General features: G+C 33.6%; 1 protein-coding gene and 1 non-coding gene across 3 annotated transcripts; both read left to right on the top strand.

Moving 5' to 3' along the window:
• The first annotated feature begins 657 nt into the window (after positions 1 to 657).
• On the top strand, positions 658 to 11815 carry LOC110102797. Of its 2 annotated transcripts, none has more exons than XM_020831277.2 (4): positions 658 to 879; positions 965 to 1031; positions 2095 to 2184; positions 11510 to 11815. In XM_020831277.2, the coding sequence occupies exons 1-4, from the start codon at positions 718 to 720 to the stop codon at positions 11572 to 11574; spliced, it is 384 nt and encodes a 127-aa protein (XP_020686936.1). In that variant the 5' UTR covers positions 658 to 717; the 3' UTR covers positions 11575 to 11815. The 2 variants fall into 2 exon arrangements, with proteins under 2 accessions (XP_020686936.1, XP_020686937.1); XM_020831278.2 differs by lacking the exon at positions 11510 to 11815 and adding an exon at positions 4859 to 5090.
• Positions 1111 to 1211, top strand: LOC114579024. Its single transcript, XR_003699902.1, has one exon. It is a non-coding gene; the product is annotated as a small nucleolar RNA Z103 (small nucleolar RNA).
• Positions 11816 to 24803: the final 12988 nt, after the last annotated feature.

Raw genomic sequence — 24803 nt, 5'->3', positions numbered from 1 at the left:
TATCAGAATAGGAATAGAGAAAGCAAAATGTCCGTTTAATATAATAAACGGAACTTAGGAAATCTGAAGGGTCTTTAAAATTAATTGTGATTTTTTTTTGAATAAATAAAGTAGCAAAAAGGTAGAGAATATCAGAATAGGAATAGAGAAAGCAAAATGTCCGTTTAATATAATAAATGGAACTTAGGAAATCTGATGGGTCTTTAAAATTAATTGTGAATTTTTTTGATTTAATAAAACATGTAGTGAAGAATAGACATAGGAAAACAGAAATTAGGAATCTCAAGGGGCCATAAAATTAAATGAGCTTTATATAATGATTTTTTTGATTTATTAAATACTTTTAATAGAATGGACGGCCAAGATAATTAAAGAATAAGTAGAATGGATGACAAATTTTGTTAGAGGAAGGAAACTCAAGCCCCTTTTATAATAGTAGTATAGATATAGATATATCACTGATAGTTTCCTAATAGCTTCTATCAATTAAAGGTTCACACACATATATTAGAATTATGCACATGCTTATGAGGGAACTTAATGTGAACACGCATTTATTTTTATCCTTAAATTGATATAAAAATTTTTATAGAAGAGTTACAGTTAAATTTTAAATATTATTTGAGAATTATGCATATATAAATACGCGGCTGTTTATATAAAAGGCGGCGATTTGCAAAAGTTAGGGTTTTCGGGCTTTGTTCACGAGTTTGTGCCATGGCCAAGTTCAACCAGATCCAGAAGGCGAGGCGAGAGATGATTCAGGATCGGAAGCGGGCCGTTCAAGGCGATCCTAACACTCGGAAGCTAAAGCAGAAGGTTGAGCCTATCCCTATCTCTGGTAAACGGAAGCGGAAGCTTTTCAAGAAATGGCGAAGGGTGCCCTCTCTCACTCATTCCTTTTTGGATCTTGTATTCTTGTTGTATCTGAAAAAAATCAAAGAATAATCATTTGTGTGATCAGGAGAAAAAAGCGGCGATGGAGAAGGGTTTGGTGACTATGGAAGACATTGAGATGGAAGTCGCAGATGGTGTGTCTCTTTTTTTGTCGTTTTTGTTTTATATTTGCTTGAATTTATGTTTTAGTTTTTTATACAGTATGAAATTGGGTGTGAAATGATGATCCTTTCCCCACATGATCGACAATGATTATACTGTGCGCTTTCCATGTATTTCTCTTCGGAGAAATCAAGCCAGTGGTTCTGATCACCCCCCTATTTCTAACCCTAACTTTTTTTCAATTCCATCCATTGATATTTTTAAATGAATTTGTAGTAGATGCTGATATGTTGTCGCTAATGCAACCAGAATGCGAATATACTTCATAAGCGAATCCTTTTTCTCTAATATATTTTACCAAATTAATGTTCAGTAATTTTTTTATTCATGTCCTTCTTTATTGTGGTTGAATTGAGTAGGAGTATGAGTAGGAATAAAGGATTAGCTACCTGTTAATTTTTACTTTCTCTAAACTCCTAAGATTGACTGGATTTAGTTTTTATTTTGATGTTCTTTTTGGCTCTGGTTTTTTCTTGTTTCCAATAAACATGTTTCTTTGATAAAATTTGTTGAGTTGTGGAGGATTACGAATATCAAGCTGCATATTCCTTCAAAAAAAATTGTTTTATTGGCCAGCCTATTTATCATTGTTATTGTTGGCCCTTGTCCATTTTACATTATGGACACCTTTTGATTTTGGGTATGCTTAGATTGTCATCCTTTTCAATTCCATGCTACCCTTTTTATGTTAAATTGCTAATATACAATGTCGTAATGCTATCATTCTCAATGATTGATGATACAAGTGCAGAGAGTTTAGTATGTTTCAAATAATATTATTATCATATTTTTATAATTTGCAAGCTGTGGTTGATTAATGCATAGTTTAATGCTAGTTAATTTGTGTTTCTGTGGGATTCATAAGATTTATCTTATTTTGATATCTATAGTCTTGGATATTATTGGCCTGCCTGTTTAAGGAGAATTTAGAAAGTGATTTGTGGTGTAATTTTCTACTATAGTCTGTTATTCAATGTTGCATTTGGATGTACATCTTCTTATGGTTACTTGTTTGTAAAATCTTCCTGGTTTTAGGAACTTCTCAAGTTAAACAGGAGAAGACTCAGACAACATTTCACTTAAAGAAGGCTTCGAGGCTTAGAATCAAGAGATTAAAAGCAAAGGGTAAGCTTTTTTCCTTTCTAAGACCAATATTTAAAACATCATAATATCATTTACTTAAAGTAGGCTGTCCCAATTTGAAGATGAAGTTATGTATTTACTTCAGTTTATTTGGGCAGCTTGAGTTGCCTAATATGTTTATTATTTGTCAGAAGTTAAGGAAAATTTTATTTTGGTTTTGTGGAAGTAAATTTGTTTTTGTTTAAATAAGGGGTGGGTGCACTGAATCTGTACATGGAAGGCTATCAGCAGTGGGCAGCCTCATGTTAAGTTTCAGTTTAACTAAATAATGATTTTAGGCTTATAATCTATGAGTTTGAATTTTTTTGGCAATTTGTTTGGATTTCCCCCTCAAACCATCATATGATATCACTATAATTTTTATTTTTTTGGTGCTGTGGAGTTTGGCATGAAATTTCAGTGATGTTTCATATTCACACCAATTTGATTCTTTTGAAGATCGGCCATCATATATCAATTGACAACTAGAAAACTTGTACGTATTGTTTTAATTCCGGCAATGACGGCTTGTTAGAATAGACTAAGTTAGGTTATGGACGCAATACAGTACCTATGATTTCCTTGTGCAGTTAACGCCTCCCTACCTTTTCTCTTAATTATATATTACTTTCTACACTTCCGGCGTTTTTTTTATTTTTTTGGGAAATTGAGGGTCACGCGCAGCGTATTATTTGATAAACTTTGATTACACGTGTTGCAATTTTCACAAATAAGAGAACTATCAGGAATATGGGTAGATCACATTAAATTATTACATTTATATCAAGAAAATGAACAAAAGCTAAATACCCAAAAAAGATTTATAATAACCCCAAAACTCAAAGAAGACGTCGCCACTAAAATGTAGTAACCATTCGAGATAGATAAAAAAATGTAGAAACTGCTAATCTTTATTAATAGAAGTTTGAAACATAAAGGTTACCCAACAAATGAGAAATGTTTCAACAATCTGCCCATGAAGTGTTTCAGAATGAACATCAGAATAGAATATCACCAATAGCCATCCATATTTAGCCAATCAATCACAAAAAAATGATCAGAAAGATAATCAACCATAGTAGGTGAAAACAAAAAAAAATTACTAACATCATAAGTAGAGAAATACATTAAAACACAATAATTAATAATAACAATAAGAAAACATAACAACAGACAAGAAGAAATACATTACAAAGAACCTCTATTTGTGAGAAAATCAATCCAAAAACCAATAGAAATGCCACACGACCATCCAAAGAAAGGAGAGGTCAGAAAACTTCTACCAATAAACTAGAGACATTATAACCGCCATAGCAACCGAAATATATTAGGTAAAGACATCTTCTATATTCCATCTTTTGCTTTCGAGTCTTATGGCAAATGAATTTTTTCAATCAACATTTTGCCGTTGTCCTTTTTTTTCCTCTAAAAATCCTGTTATTCCTTTCTTTCAATCCTATGCTTTCCGTGTTTAGTTTACTTTGTTTATGAGCCTAGATTAAGGTCCTTTTTGGTTGGGTAATTTTTTTTTCCAGTTTTTCTACATGAAAAGCTGCTTTTGTGCTTCGGTTGGTGCTTGGATGTTTGGATTGTTTTTTTTTTCACTAGCCATATGAAAAGTTACCGTCATTTAAATTAAAAGAGTGAATAAGATTTTTTCAGTTTAGATGGTGAAATAGCTTCACAATACCTTTTTTATTGCATCTGCATCATAGGTACAATCAAACTACTCCAACTAAGGCTTTCGTTTGTGACTGTTTTTGTGGTATTAAAAACATTAAACTAAAATAGTGTTCTTGTGGATGACAATATTTGCTACCTTTTTTAAAATTTGCCTTAAAAATGATGCTTTTGGGTATGCATAATGGAAATTGCGATTGGAAAAGTAGAAAACGCATGCCAACTCAAATGAAACCAAGAATTTGTATGGGGTGGTTATAATTTTTTGTGCAAGTAGTGATATAAATGTTGTTGGAACACATTTTTTTAGAAAATCGTTATGGATATTATAAATTTTGGACAAATTTATTATACTGACATATTTAACTTCTTAAACAGTTGTTTTTAACCGCAGAAATTTATGAAAAATGGGAAGAAAATTATAGCCAAGCAGATTTGTGACAAAATTCATAAAAAATGAAAATTTGAAGAAGTTTCCCAAAAGGCCAAAACGTAGCCCAACTCGCAACAGCTTATTACCACTGATTTCCTTCTGCTCAACTAACTGTATAGACAGCAATGGTTAAACCAAATTATCTCAAAGGGATTTAAACTAGAAATTATTCTGTGCGGAGACTGGACATAAAATGCCATCCGGAAACCAATTAAAATGTGTCATGTCAGCGGTACCGAGTTGCGTTCACCGAACGGTACCGAGTACAAGGTGATGTGGCACATTTTGGTTGGTCTATTCGGCGTCCGCACAGAATAATTAATCCCTTTAAACATGGTAACAGGCCCTGCTATGCTGCAAATTGCTTTTGCCGATCACCGAATGTGCTCTAATCGGCTAATCTTAGTGGTAGAATGCATGAGTGCAGCTTCCCTGACGTGAGCCGCTTGTATATCAGCTAATTATCTGATGTTCCGAGTTGACAGCTCATGCTGAATATTGCAGGTTTAATATTATAAGTAATATGAAATGTGCTTCCTAATGTTTGCCATATCCTATGTGCAGGAAGGGGCAAGAAAAAATCATCTGGTCAGTCAGATGTTGCAGCAAATGATGCCATGGTAGAGTGATTATCTCTGTAATGCTGTCTCACTGAAGTAAGGACATTTAGGCTGTGATCTCCTGTGAAGATTTAGTTCAGGTATGTTTTGAACTATCATTGCAGACTGAGTTCTAAGTAGTTGTTATTTTGTATAATAAATTAAATTTTAAGTTTAATGTAGTCATATTTTCCTTATTTTTCAATGTTGAAATGAAAAGGATATAAATTAAAAATAAAATATTAGAATTAGAATACCTTTAAGGTTTCATTTGAAACAATTTTCTTAAAAAAAATATTGCATCATTTTTATTTCTAATATTTATCTCTTATTATATCTATATATCATGATCTAGTTCGAGCTTGAGTTTTTTTACCCAAGTTGAGCTCAAACTTGATCTGAGTATTTGTATTACTGTTCAAATTCAGTTCATTTGAAACTACAATTGTTTGAGTTTGGTTTAGCTCTGATCGGTAGTTAATCAAATAAGCTTTAAGTTCAACAAACTTGTTTATTAATAGGCTAAGTAAGTTTTTTTTTTTTTGGATAATTAACAAGTTGTTAATGGATAACATTATCAAATAGTTTGTTAATTATCCAAACAAGTTTTACTGAACTTATTAATAAACAAGTTTGGTGAATTTAAAAAAAAAGAAAAAGATATTTTATTTGAATGACTTTTAAATAAACAATCAGTTTAATAACCATCAATAGTTAGCATGTAATTAGGGCTGTCAAAATGGGATCACGGATTTGGTTTGGGTTCAACCTGAAATTGATCCGGCATTGTTTGACCCGACCTGAAATGGTCCCATTTTTTATTTTTTTGGATCTGAACCCGACCTCTTTTGAGTATTTACTAAATTTTTTTATTTAATTTGATTTATTTAAATCTAAATCAAATTAAGATAAGATTTATTTCAGTCTATTTAAATAAATCAAGCTTAATTTAGTTTGGGTAATATGGTTTATTATTTTCGGAAATAATAATTACTTATTTCATAACATTTTTTAAAACCCTCTTAAATCAATTAAAAATTGGTCAAATCGGGTTGATTTTGAGTTTTTTGGTCAATTTGAATTTGACCCAATTTTACAAATGGGTTGAAATCCCTAACTCGAACTCGATCCAATTTGGACAACCCTACATGTGGTCATGATAATTTAATATAGGAAAGAATAAGACTCGTATGTCATTGCATATAACTAAATTTATAATCAAATCTTAAATGAGTATATTATCAAGTCTTAATTGCGCTTTTGAACAAGCATTGTCATGACTTTGAAATGATATTGTTTATGATCCTAGATGAATTGAGCATTAAGTTGTTCAAATTTGTTCATTTATCAATCAAGTATTTATTAAAATATTCAAATTTTTTCAATTAATTAAATAAATAATCATTAACAAATTCTATCGTGCTAAAGCCTATGCAAATAATCATTAGAAGACACGTGCAAAAGTTAAAGGTCAACAGACAAGAAACATAGAAACCTTAATCAAAAGTGAAAAATAAAACATAAATCTTCCTTTAAAGCTCGACAAGGAACATACGTCTCCATGAACTATGAAATTCTCCTTTAATCTCAGTATATAGAGATTCCCTTTAGTTCAGGGATGAAATGCCTCCATTTTGCATGTCTAGCTAGGTTTCAGAGTTACAATTAGGGGTGTTAATTCGGGTCAACGGGTTGGGTTTGGGTTGAAACTGGAACTGACCCGGCACTAATCGGTCAACCTGAAACCGACCTGTTTTTAAAAATGGGTCAGGTTTTCGGACTTGAACCCGACCCAATTCGGGTCCAGGTCAACCCGACTTGACACGAATGACCCAAAGTTGACCTAAGATTGCTAATTTCTAGGTCAAAAATCAGGCTAATCTTTGATTTTCGGGTCAAAATTAGGTCAATCTCGGATTTTCGGGTCAAATAGGAGTTTTCGAGTTATTTTCGGGTTGCTGGGTCAATCCTAACTCGACCCGATTTTTAAAATGGGTTGATTTGTTGAACTCGAACCCGACCCGTTTCGGGTCCGGGTTGACCCTAACCTGAATTTTTTTTCGGGTCGGGTTCTGGTCGTGTTTCGAGTCGTTTCAAAAATTGACACCCCTAGTTACAATTGCATTTTGAGCTCATTTGATTGTGAAAATACATTTTGCAACATGATTTTTTATGTTTATTTATTTTTACTTTGTGTGAAAGTTATCAAACATTGTCTTCCGTAGGAACTTTTATTAAGTCCGGTGTAAGGACGTAGAGTAATGTCCGGTTGGAGGCAAAATTTGACAAAAAAATTTGGTATTTGCTTGGTACAACTATGTATTATTTGATATTAACGAGGAATATCGCTCTTTGAAGACCAATACCGAGTTATACTGAGCTGTACCGAGAAATACTGAGTTGTACCGAGTTTTTCTAGGAAAAACTCGGTACAAATTTTGTATAACTCGGTATTTCTCGGTTTAGCTCGGTATAACTCGGTATTGGGTCTTCAAATGATGGTATTCCTTGTTATTGTTTGGTATTGGTCGGTGCAACTCGTTTTTTGGCGGGATTTGGCCTCTGACCGGATGTTCCTCTGCGTCCGGTCGGAGGACGTAATAATTGTTCCTTCCGTAGCCGGCTATCCATCGCCATCTTTTTCTTATATAATATGTGATTTAAAAAAAAAGAAAACCTTAATTGGACAGGACAGTAGAACACTACCACAACTTTCAAAATGTATTTTGCATAAATTCAACTTTAAAATAATTTGAAGAAAAATGACAACTGAGAAAAACAATACAATACTACATTTTTAGGGTTTACATTATTTAATAATGACAAATATAAAATAAATACTTCATTGTACTTTCAAATATATGTATTTTAATCACTCTATAATTCTAAATGCATATTCTTTAAAAATATCAAAGAAACTATCCCTTAGATACTTCATAAATATTTTATGAATTAAAGGTTTAAAGGGCCATGCTACAAAATATATATGCTTCAGATAATTCTTCTCGAAGATTTGACATGTCTTTAAGAGATGATGAAATTATTCTTTTCGTCTCTATTAAATCCTACAAGTGTTATTAGAGCCTGATTTTCATGTTGAATCAACGAGAAATGATTTTCCCTAAGTATTTTTTTAATTGTTTGAGTTTTTTTATCAAAGGAAATATTCATTTGGAATAATTATGATTTCTTAATATAAAATATTGGCAAGCAATTTTTTAAAATTTATTTTGCTTTGTCTTGAAAAATTGAGAGATGACAATGTTCAACATTACCATAATAGTTTTAATTCTTCACTACTTTTGTTGTCATAATTGAGTTCATCATTTTCATGGATTTAATTGAGAATGCCAAAGTTGTCATTGTTGATGAATTTGCAGTATAAAGAACGGTTATTTTGCTATTAATTTTTAATTTGTCGGTTACATATATGTATTTATATTCTTAATGACATGAGTAATTATGTATTTATAATGTCATTAAATTAATTAATGACTTATAACTTCCAAATTATATATATTTATATTCTTAATGACATGAGCAGTTATGTATTTATAACTTCATTAAATTAATTGAATGACTTATAACTTTCAAATTAAATATATTTATTGTCTTAATGACACTTTAATGGCATGTTAAAAGTAAATTAATTTTATTTGTCTTATGCCTGACATTTTCAAAGCAATGTTGAAATCGATGCATTGTGAATATGTTTTTAATTATTTCTTGATCAAAGTTATCATTTGATGCATTTTTTTATATGTGGATAAATGTTGATAATTAAATCAATTAAATTATTGATAAAATATATTTATCAATTAAATATTTCTCATTTGAAATAATTATTCATTATTTTAAAATTAAATTAAACTAAAATAATATATCACCAAAGTGATCTCAATTAAATCAATTTATTTAATTTAAATTAATTAAATAATGCTTAAGATTTTTCAGTCTACGGGAAAATTAATCGTTCCAAAGGACAATTATTTTTTTAGCCGGACTTTAAAGATGTAGTAATAAATATGTGATTTTTTTAAATTATTCATGCGTATAGTAAATAAGTAAAAAAAATTATTATTAGTAGAATTTATTATCAATATTTATTAACTATAATTTTAAGAGTATCGTTTACAAATTATAATTTTTGTCGATAGATTGAATTATGATGTTGTGTTATGTATCTTATAAATTAAAGGTACCACCTTATACTGTTACTAATTATGAGTTAATTATTTTGTTCTTTTTCAATTAATGTTTCTTCATTATCTGCCAATTTAAATAACATTCTAGTGTTTAATGGTCTAATTTTAAGAAATGGAAAGAGCACATTATTGTTTTTCTTGGGTGTATGGATCTAAATTATGCGATTCAAATTGAACGCCCTTCTACCCTTACTGCAGAAAGCACTATTGAATAAAGGACGGATTTTGAAAAGTGGGAGCGTTCAAATCGCATGAGTCTTATGATCATAAAACATTGTATGCCAGATATCATAAGGGGTGTAATGTCTAAGGAGAAAAATGCTAAGAAGTTCCTAAGCCAAATAGCATACTGTTTGTAGGTTCTAAAAAGGTCAAAATAAATACTATTCTTATTAAACTTATTTTAATACGATATAAAGGCAAATGGAACAAAAGGAAGTACATTATGAAAATGTATAATCTTGTTATAAGACTAAGAGCATTAAAGTTAGAAATGCCTAATGATATTCTTGTGCATCTAGTCTTAATTTCTCTTCATGTACAATTCAGTACTTCAGATAAATTACAATACTAAAAAAAAAAAGATTTTTAATGAGCTCATTGCTCAGTGTGTGTAAGAGGAAGAAATATTAAAATAAAAAAAGATAGAAAGTGCTCATTTAACTTCTTATTCTTATGATTTTTCTACCAAAAGAAAAAAAGAAATTATAAAGTTAAAGGAGCTACAAATAAAGGGATTTCAAAACCTAAAGTGCAACATAAATAAGATCTGGTTATTACTTTTTTCTTATGCAAGAAGACTGGTCATATGAATAAGGATTATCTAAAATATGCTAAGTAGCTTATCAAAAAAGGTAAACTTCTAAATCTTGTTTGTTCTGAAATTAATTTGGCCTTAGTACTAAAGCATACTTGGTGGATAGATACAGATGCAACTACTTACATAAGTGTGACTATGCAGGGTTGTCTAAGGAGCGGAGTGCCAACTGATACTGAAAGATTCATCTATGTGAGAAATGGCAATAAAGCTCATGTTAAAGCTGTAGGCTTATATAGATTGTACTTAGAATCTGGTTGTACTTTGTATTCCATCTTTTGCTTTTGAGTCTTATGGCAAAATGAATTTTTTCAATCAAATTTTTGTCGTTAGTCCTTTTTTTCCTCTAAAAATCCTGTTATTCCTTTTTTTCAATCCCCCATGCTTTCCCATGTGTTCAGTTTACTTTGTTTATGAGCCTAGATTAAGGTCCTTTTTGGTTGGGTAAATTTTTTTTCCAGTTTTTCTACATGAAAAGCTGCTTCTGTGCAGCGGGTTGGTGCTTGGATGTTTGGAGTTTTTTTTCCTAGCCACATGAAAGGTTACCTCATTTAAATTAAAAGAGTGAATATGATTTTTTTTCAGTTTAGATGGTGAAATAGCTTCACAATACCTTTTTTATTGCATATGCACCATAGGTACAACCAAACTACTCCAACTAAGGCTTTCGTTTGTCACTGTTTTGTGGTATTGAAAATATCCAACTAAAATAGTGTTCTTTTGGATGACAATTTTTTGCAGCCTTTTTTAAAATTTGCCTTAAACAGTTGCTTTTGGGTATGCATAATGGAAACTGCGATTGAAATAGTAGAAAACGTATGCCAACTCAAATGAAACCAAGAATTTGTATGGGGTGGTTAGAAATGTTGTTGGAAAACAAATTTTTAAAAAATCGTTATGGATATTATAAATTTTGGACAACTTTCTTATACTCTTAAACAGTTGTTTTTAACCGCAGAAATTTATGAAAAATGAGAACTAAATTATAGCGAAGCAGATTTGTGACAAAATTCATACAAAAAATGAAGTTTTGAAAAAGTTTCCCAAAACGTAGCCCAACTCGCAACAGCTTATTACCACTGATTTCCTTCTGCTCAACTAACTGTACAGACAGCAATGGTTAAACCAAATGATCTCAAAGGGATTTTTTGAACCCCCTTTAACTGAGAAATTATTATGTCTGGAGACCGGACAAAAAATGCCATTCAGAGACCAATCATAATGCATCACGTTAGCGGTACCAAGCCGCAGTACCGAGCAATACCGAGCCACAGTACCAAGTACATGATGATGTGGCGCATTTTGATTGGTCTTCAGACGACATTCGATGTCCGCACAGAATAATTAATCCCTTTAAACATGATAGCATGCCTTGTTATGCTGCAAACTGCTTTTGCCGATCACGAATCTGCTCTAATCTTAGAGGAAGGCGAGCAAGTGATGCATGAGTGCAGCTTCCCTGACATGAACCGCTTGTATAACAGCTAATTATCTGATGCTGCAAGTATACAGTTCATGCTGAATATTGTAGGTTTTAATATTATAAGTACTATGAAATGTGCTTCCTAATGTTTGATATATCCTATGTGTGCAGGAAGGGGCAAGAAAAAATCAACTGGTCAGTCAGATGTTGCAGCAAATGATGCCATGGTAGAGTGATTATCTGGAAGCGTTTTATCTCTAGTAATCTATAACGCTGTCTCACTAAAGTAAAAACATTTACGCTGTGATCTCCTGTGAAGATTTAGGTGAGGTATGTTTTGAACTATCTGTGCAGACTGAGTTCTAAGCAGTCTTATTCTTCAATAGTTGTTATTTTGTATAATAAATTTAATTTAAGGTTTAATGTAGTCATATTTTTCTTATTCAGACAACTTTCTTAAAATTTTTAGTTTAAAAATATTGCATCATTCTTATTTCTAATATTTATCTCTAATGAGATCTATATATGAAGATCTAGTTCGAGCTTGAGTTTGTTTACCCAAGTTGGGCTCAAACATGATCTGAGTATTTGTATTATTGTTCAAATTCAGCTCATTTGAAATTATAATTCTTTGCGTTTGGTTTAAGTTTTTTTTTTTTGGGGACATTTAGATCATTTAAGGCGAACTCACAGACACAACGCATACACAAAGACTCAAACTCATGACCTCTTAGTTGGAAGCCTAAGCTCTCAACCAACAAGTCAAAATGAGGTGTGTGTGTGTGTGTTTGGTTTTAGTTTCGAGTTTGTTGAAATTAAAGCTTGTTTGTTAATGTTTATTCCACAAAGCTCAATCAAATAAGCCTTGTGGAATAAACATTAACAAACAAGCTTTAAGTTCAACAAACTTGTTTATTAATAGGCTCGGTAAGTTTTTTATGGATAATTAACAAGTTGTTAATGGATAACATTATCAAATAGTTTGTTAATGATCCAAACAAGTTTTATTGAACTTATTAACAAACAAGTTTGTTGAATTAAAAAAAAAAAAGATATTTTATTTGAATGACTTTTAAATAAACAATTAGTTTAATAACCATCAATAGTTAGCATGTGGTTAGGACTGTCAAAATTGGGTCATGGATTTGCTTTGGGTCCAACTCGAAATTGACTCGGCATTGTTCGACCTGACTTGAACTCGTCTTGTTTTTGATTTTTTGGACCTGAACCCGACCTGTCGGGTATGTTTTACTAATTTTTTTTATTTAATTTGATTTGTTTAAATCTAAATTAAATTAAGGTAAGATTTATTTCAATCTATTTAAATAAATAAAGCTTAATTTAATTTGGGCAATATGGTTTATTATTTTTGGAAATAACATTTATTTATTTCATATCAATTTTTTAAAATTCTCTTAAATCAATTAAAAATGGGTCAAATCGGATTGATTTTGAATTTTTAGGTCAACCAGAATCAGACCTCATTTTACAAATGAGTTGAAATCTCTAACTTGAACTCTACCCAATTTGGGTTGTGTCAAATTTTGACACCCCTAAATGTGTTAGTGATAATTTAATATAGAAAAGAATAAGACTATATGCCATTGCATATAACTAAATTTATAATCAAATCTTAAATGAATATATTATCAAGCCTTAATTGCGCTTCTTACAAGCATTGTCATGACTTTGAAATGATATTGTTTATGATCATTTAGTATTTATAAAATATTCAAATTTTTTAATTAATTAAATAAATAATCATTAACAAATTCTAACATGCTAAGTCTATGTAAATAATCATTAGAAGACATGAGCAAAAGTTAAAGGTCAATAGACAAGAAACATTGAAACCTTAATCAAAAGTAAAAAAGAAAACATAAATCTTCCTACCACAACTTTCAAAAATGTATTTTGCATAAATTCAGCTTTAAAATAATAAAAAAAAAAACTTTAAAATAATTTGAACTCTAATTTCAACAAGTTTATGAGTGAACTTAACATATTGATGAGATGAATTCATAGACACTAAAAGCATTCTGATTCAACTTCAAATGAGCTCAAATTAAATATGTTAAATATATTTGAAAACATCTAAATATTAATTGATAGACCAAACGGTCTCTAATTTTGGTGTGCTTCTAGTCAAATTGAGTGATTTGATGAGACAAATCTAAGTAGTCCAAAATCATTTGATTTTGATATATTATTCAGGTGCTTAGATGTTTGATTAACAATATATGATTAAGGGGATTATAAGGACCGTATTATAGAGTGTTTGATATTTTGATCATACTACATAAGGGGGATGTTTAAGAGTTATGAGAGCTAAAGAACTCTATTATATTTTATGACAATCATTGTCGACTACCACATTCAACAATTGCCATCGCCATCAATAGCCTTTTGTCATCCCACAATTATCATTTCACTATTAACATATAACTGTTTCGTTTGATTTTAACTGTCCACTTGTTGACTTCTGTTTTTTGTAATCCTGACAACATGAATTAGATAATTATACTCAACTGTGTATATATAATCTCACATTCTTTCATTGTATTTAAAGAATGATTATTGTATCTTTTAATATAAAGTATATTAGTGTAATTGGGTCAGCTCTCGTGATTTTTCTCATTTTTAGGTTTTTACGTAAAAACTTTTATCGTTTAAAACTTTTTTCTCTGTGTTGCATTTTTGTCCATCACCACAAATTTTTTCAACATGTAACAAATTTTATTAAAAATAAAAAGAAGTGATGAAATTAGTGTTAAGTCACATATACTATATTCCTAATGAATTGGCATCCCTTATAATTTGTTGATGCTGGCAGCTACTTGCTTAAAGTTGCTTTAAATTAGCTTCTAGTGCCCTCTGATCTGAAAAATGATTTTATGCCTAAAAAATGCCAACCTTCAAGTTTTTGAAAATAAATCAAAAGTTGTTTTATAAACATTCAAAATAATTTTAAAATATCTTTGAGTATTTTTAAAAACAACTATCATCACCGTCCATTGTCACGGCCACCACTAACTGCCCCCACCATCTTCGTAGCATTTGTCACTACATCATCACCACTACGACTAGCACTATATAAATCAACTTATTTGATGTTTAATGAAAATAAAAATAATATATTTTCAAGGATACAAAATATATTTTATTTCATATCAAAATATTAACAAAAAAAAATTAAAAAAAAATTCCAAACGGCTTCTTAATTAAATAAAGGATAAATTTTTAGAGTAAGCATCATTAAAAAATATAATTAAGCGTTTAAGTATCAAGAACAAAATTAAAAATAGGCATCAGTCCCCCGTTAAATGGGGGACTAGTTGCTGAGTCAGTCTTGCTGACTTATTATGTCATTAGTAATTTATTTTTAAAAAATTAACTTAATGTGATTTGCCCTTTGAACGGGCGACTTAACATTAATTTAATTTAATTTTTTTAAAAATGAAATTATCTTGCTATCTACTTTTATAAAGCCCTACATTGTAATAGTCAAATAAGAAAAATTTGTATGTTCTAGAAACTTAAAGTAAAATATGTGAATTTTGCTTAGATATGTGATGTCAAAATGAATTGATGAATTATTACTGAGATGAATTTAAGAAGCTAATCAATGAGGTTAATCTATATTAGAAACAAGTACAATGAATTTATTATTATACTATAAATTTTTAATTGTGACAATACATTTTTTAGAGTTTTCCATTATTTATTGAAGTCTAATAAGTGTTAAATGCATAGGATTTAGAGAAGATTTATTATAAATAGAAAAATTGAGAGATGACAATTAAATTGTGAAGCTCAACAGTACCATAATAGTATTAATTCTTCACTACTTTGTCGTCATTAACTGATTTCATCATTTTCATGGATTCAGTTTTTTTTTTTTTTAAATAAAACAGATCATCCCGGTTAGGGGATAACCCGGTCGACCAAGCATGCAACCCACACCAATTTATACGGGCCAACACTTAAGGCTTGCACGAAGTGTTGAGGGGATTCGAACTCGGTACCTGGCCAATGGCCAGCCAGTTCTCCACCACCAGGCCACCCTGCGGTGGGTCAGTTTTTTTTTTTTTCATCTGAGAATGCCGAAGTTGTCATTGTTGATGAATTTGCAGTATAAAGAACGGTTATTTTGCTATTAATTACATATAAAAATTAAATGTATTTATATTCTTAATGACATGAGTAGTTATGTATTTATAATGTCATTAAATCAATTAATGACTTATAACTTCCAAATTAAATATTTTTATATTCTTAATGACATGAGCAGTTATGTATTTATAACTTCATTAAATTAATTGAATGACTTATAACTTTCAAATTAAATATATTTATATTCCTAATGACACTTTAATCCCATGTTAAAAGTAAATTAATTTTATTTGTCTTATGCCTGACATTTTCAAAGCAATGTTGAAATCCATGCATTGTGAATATATTTTTAATTATTTCTTAATCAAAGTTATCATTTGATGCATTTTTTTATATATGGATAAATTTTGATAAATAAATCAATTAATTTATTGATAAAATATATTTATCAATTAAATATTTCTCATTTGAAATGATTATTCATTATTTTAAAATTAAATTAAACTAAAATAATATATCACCAAAGTGATTTCTATTAGATCAATTTATTCAATTTAAATTAATTAAATAATGCTAAAGATTTTTTAGTCTACGTGAAAATTAATCGTTCCAAAGGACGATTATTTTTTTGGTCGAAATTTAAAGATGTAGTAATAAATATGTGATTTTTTTAATTATTCATGCATATAGTAAGTTCGTAAAAAAAATTTATTATTAGTAGAATTTATTATCAATATTTATTAACTATAATTTTAAGAGTATCGTTTACAAATTATAATTTTTGTCGATAGATTGAATTATGATGTTGTGTTATGTATCTTATAAATTAAAGGTACCACCTTATACTGTTACTAATTATGAGTTAATTATTTTGTTCTTTTTCAATTAATGTTTCTTCATTATTTGTCAATTTAAATAACATTTTAGTGCTTAATGGTTCTAATTTTAAGAAATGGAAAGAGCACATTATTGTTGTTCTTGGATGTATGGATCTAAATTATGAGATTCAGATTGAACGCCCTTCTACCCTTACTGTAGAAAGCACTATTGAATAAAGGGCGGATTTTGAAAAGTAGGAGTGTTCAAATCGCATGATTCTTATGATCATAAAACATTGTATGCCAGATATCATAAGGGGTGTAATGTCTAAGGAGAAAAATGCTAAGAAGTTCCTAAGCCAAATAGCATACTGTTTGTAGGTTCTAAAAAGGTCAAAATAAATACTATTCTTATTAAACTTATTTTAATACGATATAAAGGCAAATGGAACAAAAGGAAGTACATTATGAAAATGTATAATCTTGTTATAAGACTAAGAGCATTAAAGTTAGAAATGCCTAATGATATTCTTGTGCATCTAGTCTTAATTTCTCTTCATGTACAATTCAGTACTTCAGATAAATTACAATACTAAAAAAAAAAAGATTTTTAATGAGCTCATTGCTCAGTGTGTGTAAGAGGAAGAAATATTAAAATAAAAAAAGATAGAAAGTGCTCATTTAACTTCTTATTCTTATGATTTTTCTACCAAAAGAAAAAAAGAAATTATAAAGTTAAAGGAGCTACAAATAAAGGGATTTCAGAACCTAAAGTGCAACCTAAATAAGATCTGGTTATTACTTTTGATATACTATCTAAAAATTATCTTGATCGGCACGAATCTCGAGGCAAAACCCGACCCGGAAACTTCAAAAAATTAATTCATGGAGCATCCGAACTCCGATTTCAGCGAGCTTACAATCAAACTGAGCGTCTCAGAAATACGAACCCAACGACACCAAGTTCAACCCAATCTGAGCCCAAATGAGTCCGAATCAAGGACCCGAAGCGCTGTTGGAAGATTCAAACCGCAATTTGAGTTACCAAACGGTCTCCGTTTTTAACGAGCTTATACTATAATCGAGCGGCTCGACGAGACGAATCCAACGAGCCCAAGATACTGACATCATTAAGGTCTCCAAATGTCCAACAAACGGTGCACAATCAAAGGGTTCAATATCGGCCGTTCATTCAAACCACTCCCTATTCGCCCATGATCTCACACCTATTTACGAGCTATGCCACTCCAGAAAAACTATAAATAGAGCCCTCATTCTACACAAAGGGGACTCAAGTGAAGAGAGAGAGAGAAGGAGAAGAGAAGAAGGAGGAGAAGGAAGAAGCTCCTCCTCGACCACCACCAGAGCTCTTCCTGCCGCCTGAAGACGCCGGAACTCTGCCGGATTTTCGGAAAACGCCGGGAATTTGTAGAACTTTGTAATTTTGTGAGAAGTTGATTGTAAACTGATCGTCTTGATTTGTAAGACGGATCAACATTTGTACTTCAAACAAATACTGGTGGAACTTTGCAACTGGGCGAGGCCCCGTAGTTTTTTTCCTCTTTCGGGTTTTCCACGTAAAAACCTTGGTGTTCACTTCTCTTTTTCTGTTTGTGTGTTGAATACTCGTACAACGCTAGGACACAAATTTACAAACTCTACCACCGCGTATATTCTAGCACACAACAGTTTGGCGTCGTCTGTGGGAAACACTATCCCACAACTTCAAGTATTGCTACAATTGTCAACAGGTGTAGCAGTCGCATCATTGGAGCTTCCCGCTCCAACTCCCACCAATCCAGAAATCTGTCTGCAAATCACAGACGCCCGATGTCTGCCTCTCTTTATCCTGGGGGGCAGAATGCTGCCGGAGAAGGGATCTTGGGACCTTCTTTAGAAGAAAGAATCCGAAAGATGGAAGAATATCAGAACGAGATCCTTCAACTCCTGTTAGATGATCGACAGCCGACATTGGAGGAGGTCCTTCTCCCTCGAGATCCACCAAGGGTTGAAGATGTTCAATTCGAGCATCGTCAAGAAGAGATTCATCTTCCTCCACCTAGGAGACATCCTCAATCACGACAAGAAGATGAACTTACCGATACAGCGAGTTCAACACATCCTTCCCCCTCGACTCGGCAACCTATTATTTTTTTGGGTCTCCCAGAAAGCTCTCCCCAACCACACATTGCGGAACTCCCTCACAATGTCCCGTGTTGCGAACTATGAAAATTGGTACAGGAAGAGTTCCCCCGAGGAGATGTGAGGCATGCTCTCCAACAGAGGAATTTCCAGGAGTCGTCACCTCTAACTGAAGCCATTCTTCAGCACCCCATTCCAGTCAGATTCAAAGTCCCAAACGCTGAGTTCTACGACGGGACAACCGACCCGTATGAGTATATCAACCACTACATAACCATCATGCATATTCAACGAGCATCAGACGCACTCCTTTGCCAGGTTTTTCCTGCCACCCTTAAGGGGCAGGCTCGAACGTGGTTCTATTTTCTTCCGTCGAGAACGATCACATCATTCAACAAATTAGCCAAACTATTCGTTGAACAGTTTGTGGCTAACCGAAGAATTGCTAAGGATTCTTCGCACCTCCCCGAGATACGCTAAAATGAGGGAGAATCGTTGAAGGAGTATTTTCAGCAGTTTTCCACCGAGGCTCGACAGATTTCAGGAGTAGACCCTGAATTACTCAGAGGAGTCTTCCTTGGAGGCCTTCATCCTGGCCCCTTCTATTCGGCCCTTATGCGAGACACCGTCCATTCATACGCCGACTTGATCCATCGCGTGGAGGCGAAAATCTCTGCAGATGAGGCTATAAATGCTCACATGAAGTAGTTTGAGCAAATCAATGGGAAGCGCAAAGGTGTACCTGGGATGGATAATTCTTTCTCACAGCAGAAAAAGCAAGGGAAGAATAATCTATCTCATAGGTCTCCATCACCGCGATGGGAATCTCGACAGGAGAAGGAGTATACACCACTTAACACATCTCGAGCAAATGTATTGATGGCCGTTCGAGATCAAGATACATTAAAATGGCCAAATCCTTTGAAATCGAATACAGGAAATACATATCAGTACTGTCACTTTCATCGAAGTCGTGGTCACACCACCGAAGCTTTCAAGCAACTCAAGGATGAGATTAAAAGGCTTATCCGTCAGGACTACCTTCGACAGTTTATTCAGGATCCACCTACCTGAGAGGAAGCTCATCCCACTGGGGGGCAAAATCAACAACAAAGATAACCATTGAATATTATTCAAATGGTTGGAGAGATTGAATGATCATGCACTTAGGGGGTTTGTATTAGCAATTCTACTTATCTTGTCGTCTCTTTTATGTTGAGTAGGGTGTCACTTTGATACCTCTAATGTCTTCATCCAAGTTAAATGTTGTATTGTCGCCGTACGTAGAACTTATGTGTTGAGTACTTTGTTATTTGTATATCCCTAAGTCATACTAGGGAACTATTGTACTATCTTACATAATGCAGTAATATAATGTTCATGTTATTGTGATATTATTTTTCTCTTGTGAAAGATAAAAAACTTCTCAAACTCTTTCTCCATGATTCAAGAAATACACGATCTACATTGTATCTCAATCATCAGATGATCAATCCCAGGGGGATTTGATCTGACCTCTTCCACACAGGTTAACATCATCGAGTAGGGCTCTGACATACAACCTCGGAAAGGTCTCATATTCTTGGTGGATTCTCTCGACCTCTTCCACACAGGTTAACGTCGTCGAGTAGGGCTCCGACATACAACCTCGGAAAGGTCTCATATTCTTGGTGGATTCTCCCAGCCTAATCCACACAGGTTAACGTCGTCGAGCAGGGCTCCGACATACAACCTCGGATAGGTCTTACATCCTTAGTGGATTCTTCCGACCTCTTCTACACAGGTTAACGTTGTCAAGCAAAGGCTCCGACATACAACATCGGATAGGTCTCAAATCATTTGTGGATTCTTTCAACCTCTTCCACAAAGGTTAATGTCATCGAGTAGGGCTTCGACATACAACCTCGGATAGGTCTTACATCCTTGGTGAATTATCTCGACCTCTCCCACATAGGTTAATATCGTCGAGCAGGGCTCTGACATACAACATCGGATAGGTTTTACATCTTTGGTGGATTCTCTCGACCTCTTCCACACAGGTTAATGTTGTCGAGCAGGGCTCCGACATATAACCTTGGATAGGTCTTACATTCTTGATGGATTCTCTCGACCTCTTCCACATAGGTTAACGTCGTCGAGCAGGGCTCCGACATACAACCTCGGATAGGTCTTACATCCTTGGTGGATTCTTCCGACCTCTTCCACACAGGTTAACGTCGTCAAGCAAAGGCTTCGACATACAACCTCGGATAAGTCTCACATCCTTGGTGGATTCTTTTGACCTCTTCCACACAGGTTAACGTCGTCGAGCAGGGCTCCGACATACAACTTCAGATAGGTCTTACATCCTTGGTGGATTCTCTCGACCTCTTCCACACAGGTTAATATCATCGAGCATGGCTCCGACATACAACCTCGGATAGGTCTTACATCCTTGGTGGATTCTCCCGACCTCTTCCACACATGTTAATGTCATCGAACAAATGCTCTGAAATACAACCTCGGATAGGACTTCTACCCGACATCAGAATTCTCCTTGTCGTCGGACTTCTGCCCGTCGACGAACTTTCATCGGTCTTCTGCCTGAGGTCATACTTCTACTCATCGTCGGACTTCTGTCTAACGTCAGACTTCTACTCGTCGTCAAACTTCTGCCCGTCGACGAACTTTCATCGGTCTTCTGCCCGAGGTTGTACTTCTACTCGTCGTCAAGCTTCTGCCCGTCGACGAACTTTCATCGGTCTTCTGCCCAAGGCCTTACTTCTACCCGATGTCGGACTTCTCCTTGTAGTTGGACTTCTGCTCGTCAGCGAACTTCTACTCATCGTCGGACTTCTGCTCGTCCACGAACTTTCGTCGGTCTTCTACCCGACGTCGGACTTCTCCCTGTCGTTGGACTTCTGCTCGTCAGCAGACTCCTACTCGTTGTCGGACTTCTGCTCGTCGACTAACTTTCGTCGGTCTTCTACCCGACGTTGAACTTCTACCCGACGTCGGACTTCTCCATGTCGTCGGACTTCTGCTCGTCAGTAAACTCCTACTCGTCGTCAGACTTCTGCTCGTCGACGAACTTTCGTCGGTCTTCTACTCAACATTGTACTTGTGACATCCCAGATATCAATAGTGAAAGGATTCATCTGACATTCTTTCATATCTATTTTTTTTTCTTTTTCTCGTTCAGATCAATACAGTCATCCATAGGTAAAAGAAATACAGAAAAGAAATGCAACATCTACTATAATTCACATTTCAACATATATACAGTCAAAAAGAACGTCTAAAAGAATATGTACAATAGCCCTACGGCTACAAAACAAAAGCCTGCCATAGGCAACAAAATAATACGACACTAGCAACCAAAGAAGCTTCACGCGGGAGGCTCTACACCTGAAATATTAACCACTTATATTGAGCTTAAATAGCCCAGCATGTCACCTAAGCCTACAACTGAAATCAAAGCACGACACTGGAAACAATATGCAGGTCAATCAAATCAAGTCAAATCAATCAATCGTATATGATCAATGAGTCAATGCAGATACAAAAATCAATACGGAACATAAATCAATAAAAATCATATACAACAATCAAATTAATAAATCAATAAACAATCAACCCAATCAATCAATCCATCAATGATCGGTATTATGAATCAATATATCAGTGGATCTATAATATCGGTATCCGTATCAGTAGTATCAATCATGTCCGTGAATCAATGAATCCATAATATTGATAAATCAATAATCTCGGTATCTATATCCATAAATCAATACAATATCCATATCCATAATGGTGTCGGTATCCATGAATCAATAACATATAATATCAATAAAATCGTGCAATAACAGAAACCTATAAATTCGTCAATAAATCCAATCAGTAAAACATCAATTCAATACAATAAATCTGATCAAATCAATAAATCAATCAAAAATCAATAGGTCATACCTATCAGGAAATCCATACAATGCAATATCGTACACATGCAATTTCATACAATGCTCTTACTGAACAAGTACAAACACTGGCTATCAATAATTGCTGTTGTAGAAATCCATAGTGCTGTTGTAGAATCCATATTGCTGTTGTAGATATCCATACGTTGGTTTCAATAAGAGTCGTCACTCTGTGCCCGTCGGCTGCCCGTCGGCACAATAAACTCCTTATAACTCCCAATCGTTATATCAATGGTCAATGGTTTAAAGGAAAGCCCGTCGGCCCACCATCCTGTACAGGTCAAGTCAATCTCCAACCAACGTTCAACCAGGCTCCACTTGTCTTTCAGTATTCAATAGTCAATATAAGAACAATGTAGAGCAATCATATCAACATTCATATGCATATCTATTCAATTCATCAATCTAAAAAAAATCGGAAATCGTACGAAATTTCGGCGGTGTAACGGCAGTCTATCAAATTTACACAAAAATCCTACAAAATCATAATTCACCAAATTACAATAGAATGTTCACGACAATAATATAAGACTATTATTCTACTGAATCAATATCAATAAACATCCTGATATTTTTCTATTCGATCAAAATCGCGTAGAACCCAAAATAACCGGTGAAATCGTTCCAGAAAATAATCAAATCGTGTAGAATATTCGTATCTATAACATATTAAAAGTTGTGCAGTGAAAGTTGTGTCAATACAAAACCGGGTCCATTTTTCGATCACAAAAACACAAAACAGGTCACAAGACGATCAAAACTCAATATCTCTAAAAACAGAAATAGGATTCAGAGTCCTTACCACGAGATAAACACTTTTCCCAACAGCGGCGTCGGACGAAAAGCGCTTCGCGGTCTCCAAAAACAAATTTTTCCTTCGCTTTCCTTCTCTTTCTCTCTCCTCAGATTTTTTTATTTTTTTATAAAAATCTTTCGCTCTCCTCAAAACGAGCTGATTTCCTTATAACATTAGTTTGATCGTCCTGGCCGATCGCCACATCGTCCAGGACGATATGACCAAAATCCAATCGTACAGGACGATTTTGCAGGACGATAATTAATTTGCCAAAAACCCTTGCTCTCGGGATTTTGCCATGCACTGATCGTCCCAGGACGATCCAAAATCAGCCTGGACGATCCCATTCCAGAAAAATTAGCTGTTTCAATGCACTGATCGTCCTGGACGATCTCAATATAGTCCCGGATGATCCTGGGAGAAAAATCAAATCTGAGAAGGCAAATCAAAGGAATGAGCTCTCACAATCTCCTCACCTTAGAAAAATATCGTCCCGACATTTCCCTAAGGGTCCGAATCAAAATGAGACAAAACAAATCCAATCAATCAGAAAATCGTACAAATCACATCGAAACAGATAATAAACTAAACTCGTACCAGTCACATCTTCAGGCACTAAAGAAACATCTTCCACCATTGCTTGTATGTTTTCAGTCTGAACATTCGGAACAGGTCCTTGCCTAAGTCCAGAACTTGGGCATTCCGTCATTCTATGTCCATATGCACCACATCGGAAGCATTGCCCCGTTCTCCGATAACATTGTCCCGAATGTCTTTTCCCACAACATGTACAAACATTAAACCTTGCTCTGCTACCTTCCCCACTTTTCTTGCCACGGCCAGAACATTTTTCTAACTTGTCGCTCACCATTTGAGCGACCATGTCAGCAAACTTATTCATATTTGCAGATGTGAGCGGGAAATCAGTAGCATACTCAACTATCTTTCCTTTCGGATCCATTGGCCTGGTCAATACAAATCATTCGAATCAAATAAAATCGTAGAAATCAAACACGTAAAACAAAACAAATCAAATAATGCAATCATCACTATCACTCTGGATATAAGCAAATCCTTTCACTACACTCGCTCTGATACCAATTGTGACGTCCCAGATATCAATAGTAAAAGGATTCATCTGACATTCTTCCATATCTATTTTTTTTTTTTCTCGTTCAGATCAATACAGTCATACAGAGGTAATTGCATTACAGAAAAGAAATACAGAAAAGAAATGCAACATCTACTATAATTCACATTTCAACATATATACAGTCAAAAAAAACGTCCAAAAGAATATGTATAATAGCCCTACGGCTACAAAACAAAAGCCTGCCATAGGCAACAAAACAATACGACACTAGCAACCAAAGAAGCTTCACGCGGGAGGCTCTGCACCTGAAATATTAACCACATATATTGAGCTTAAATAGCCCAGCAGGTCACCTAAGCCTACAACTGAAATCAAAGTACGACACTGGAAACAATATGCAGGTCAATCAAATCAAGTCAAATCAATCAATCGTACATGATCAATGAGTCAATGCAGATACAAAAATCAATATGGAACAGAAATCAATAAAAATCATATACAACAATCAAATCAATAAACAATCAACCCAATCAATCAATCCATC

The sequence above is a fragment of the Dendrobium catenatum genome, unplaced genomic scaffold, assembly GCF_001605985.2.
Source record: "Dendrobium catenatum unplaced genomic scaffold, ASM160598v2 fragScaff_scaffold_156, whole genome shotgun sequence".
Classification (NCBI taxonomy): domain Eukaryota; kingdom Viridiplantae; phylum Streptophyta; class Magnoliopsida; order Asparagales; family Orchidaceae; genus Dendrobium; species Dendrobium catenatum.
The sequence above is the reverse complement of the archived record's forward strand: the minus strand, read 5'-3'. Positions and strand labels throughout refer to the sequence as shown.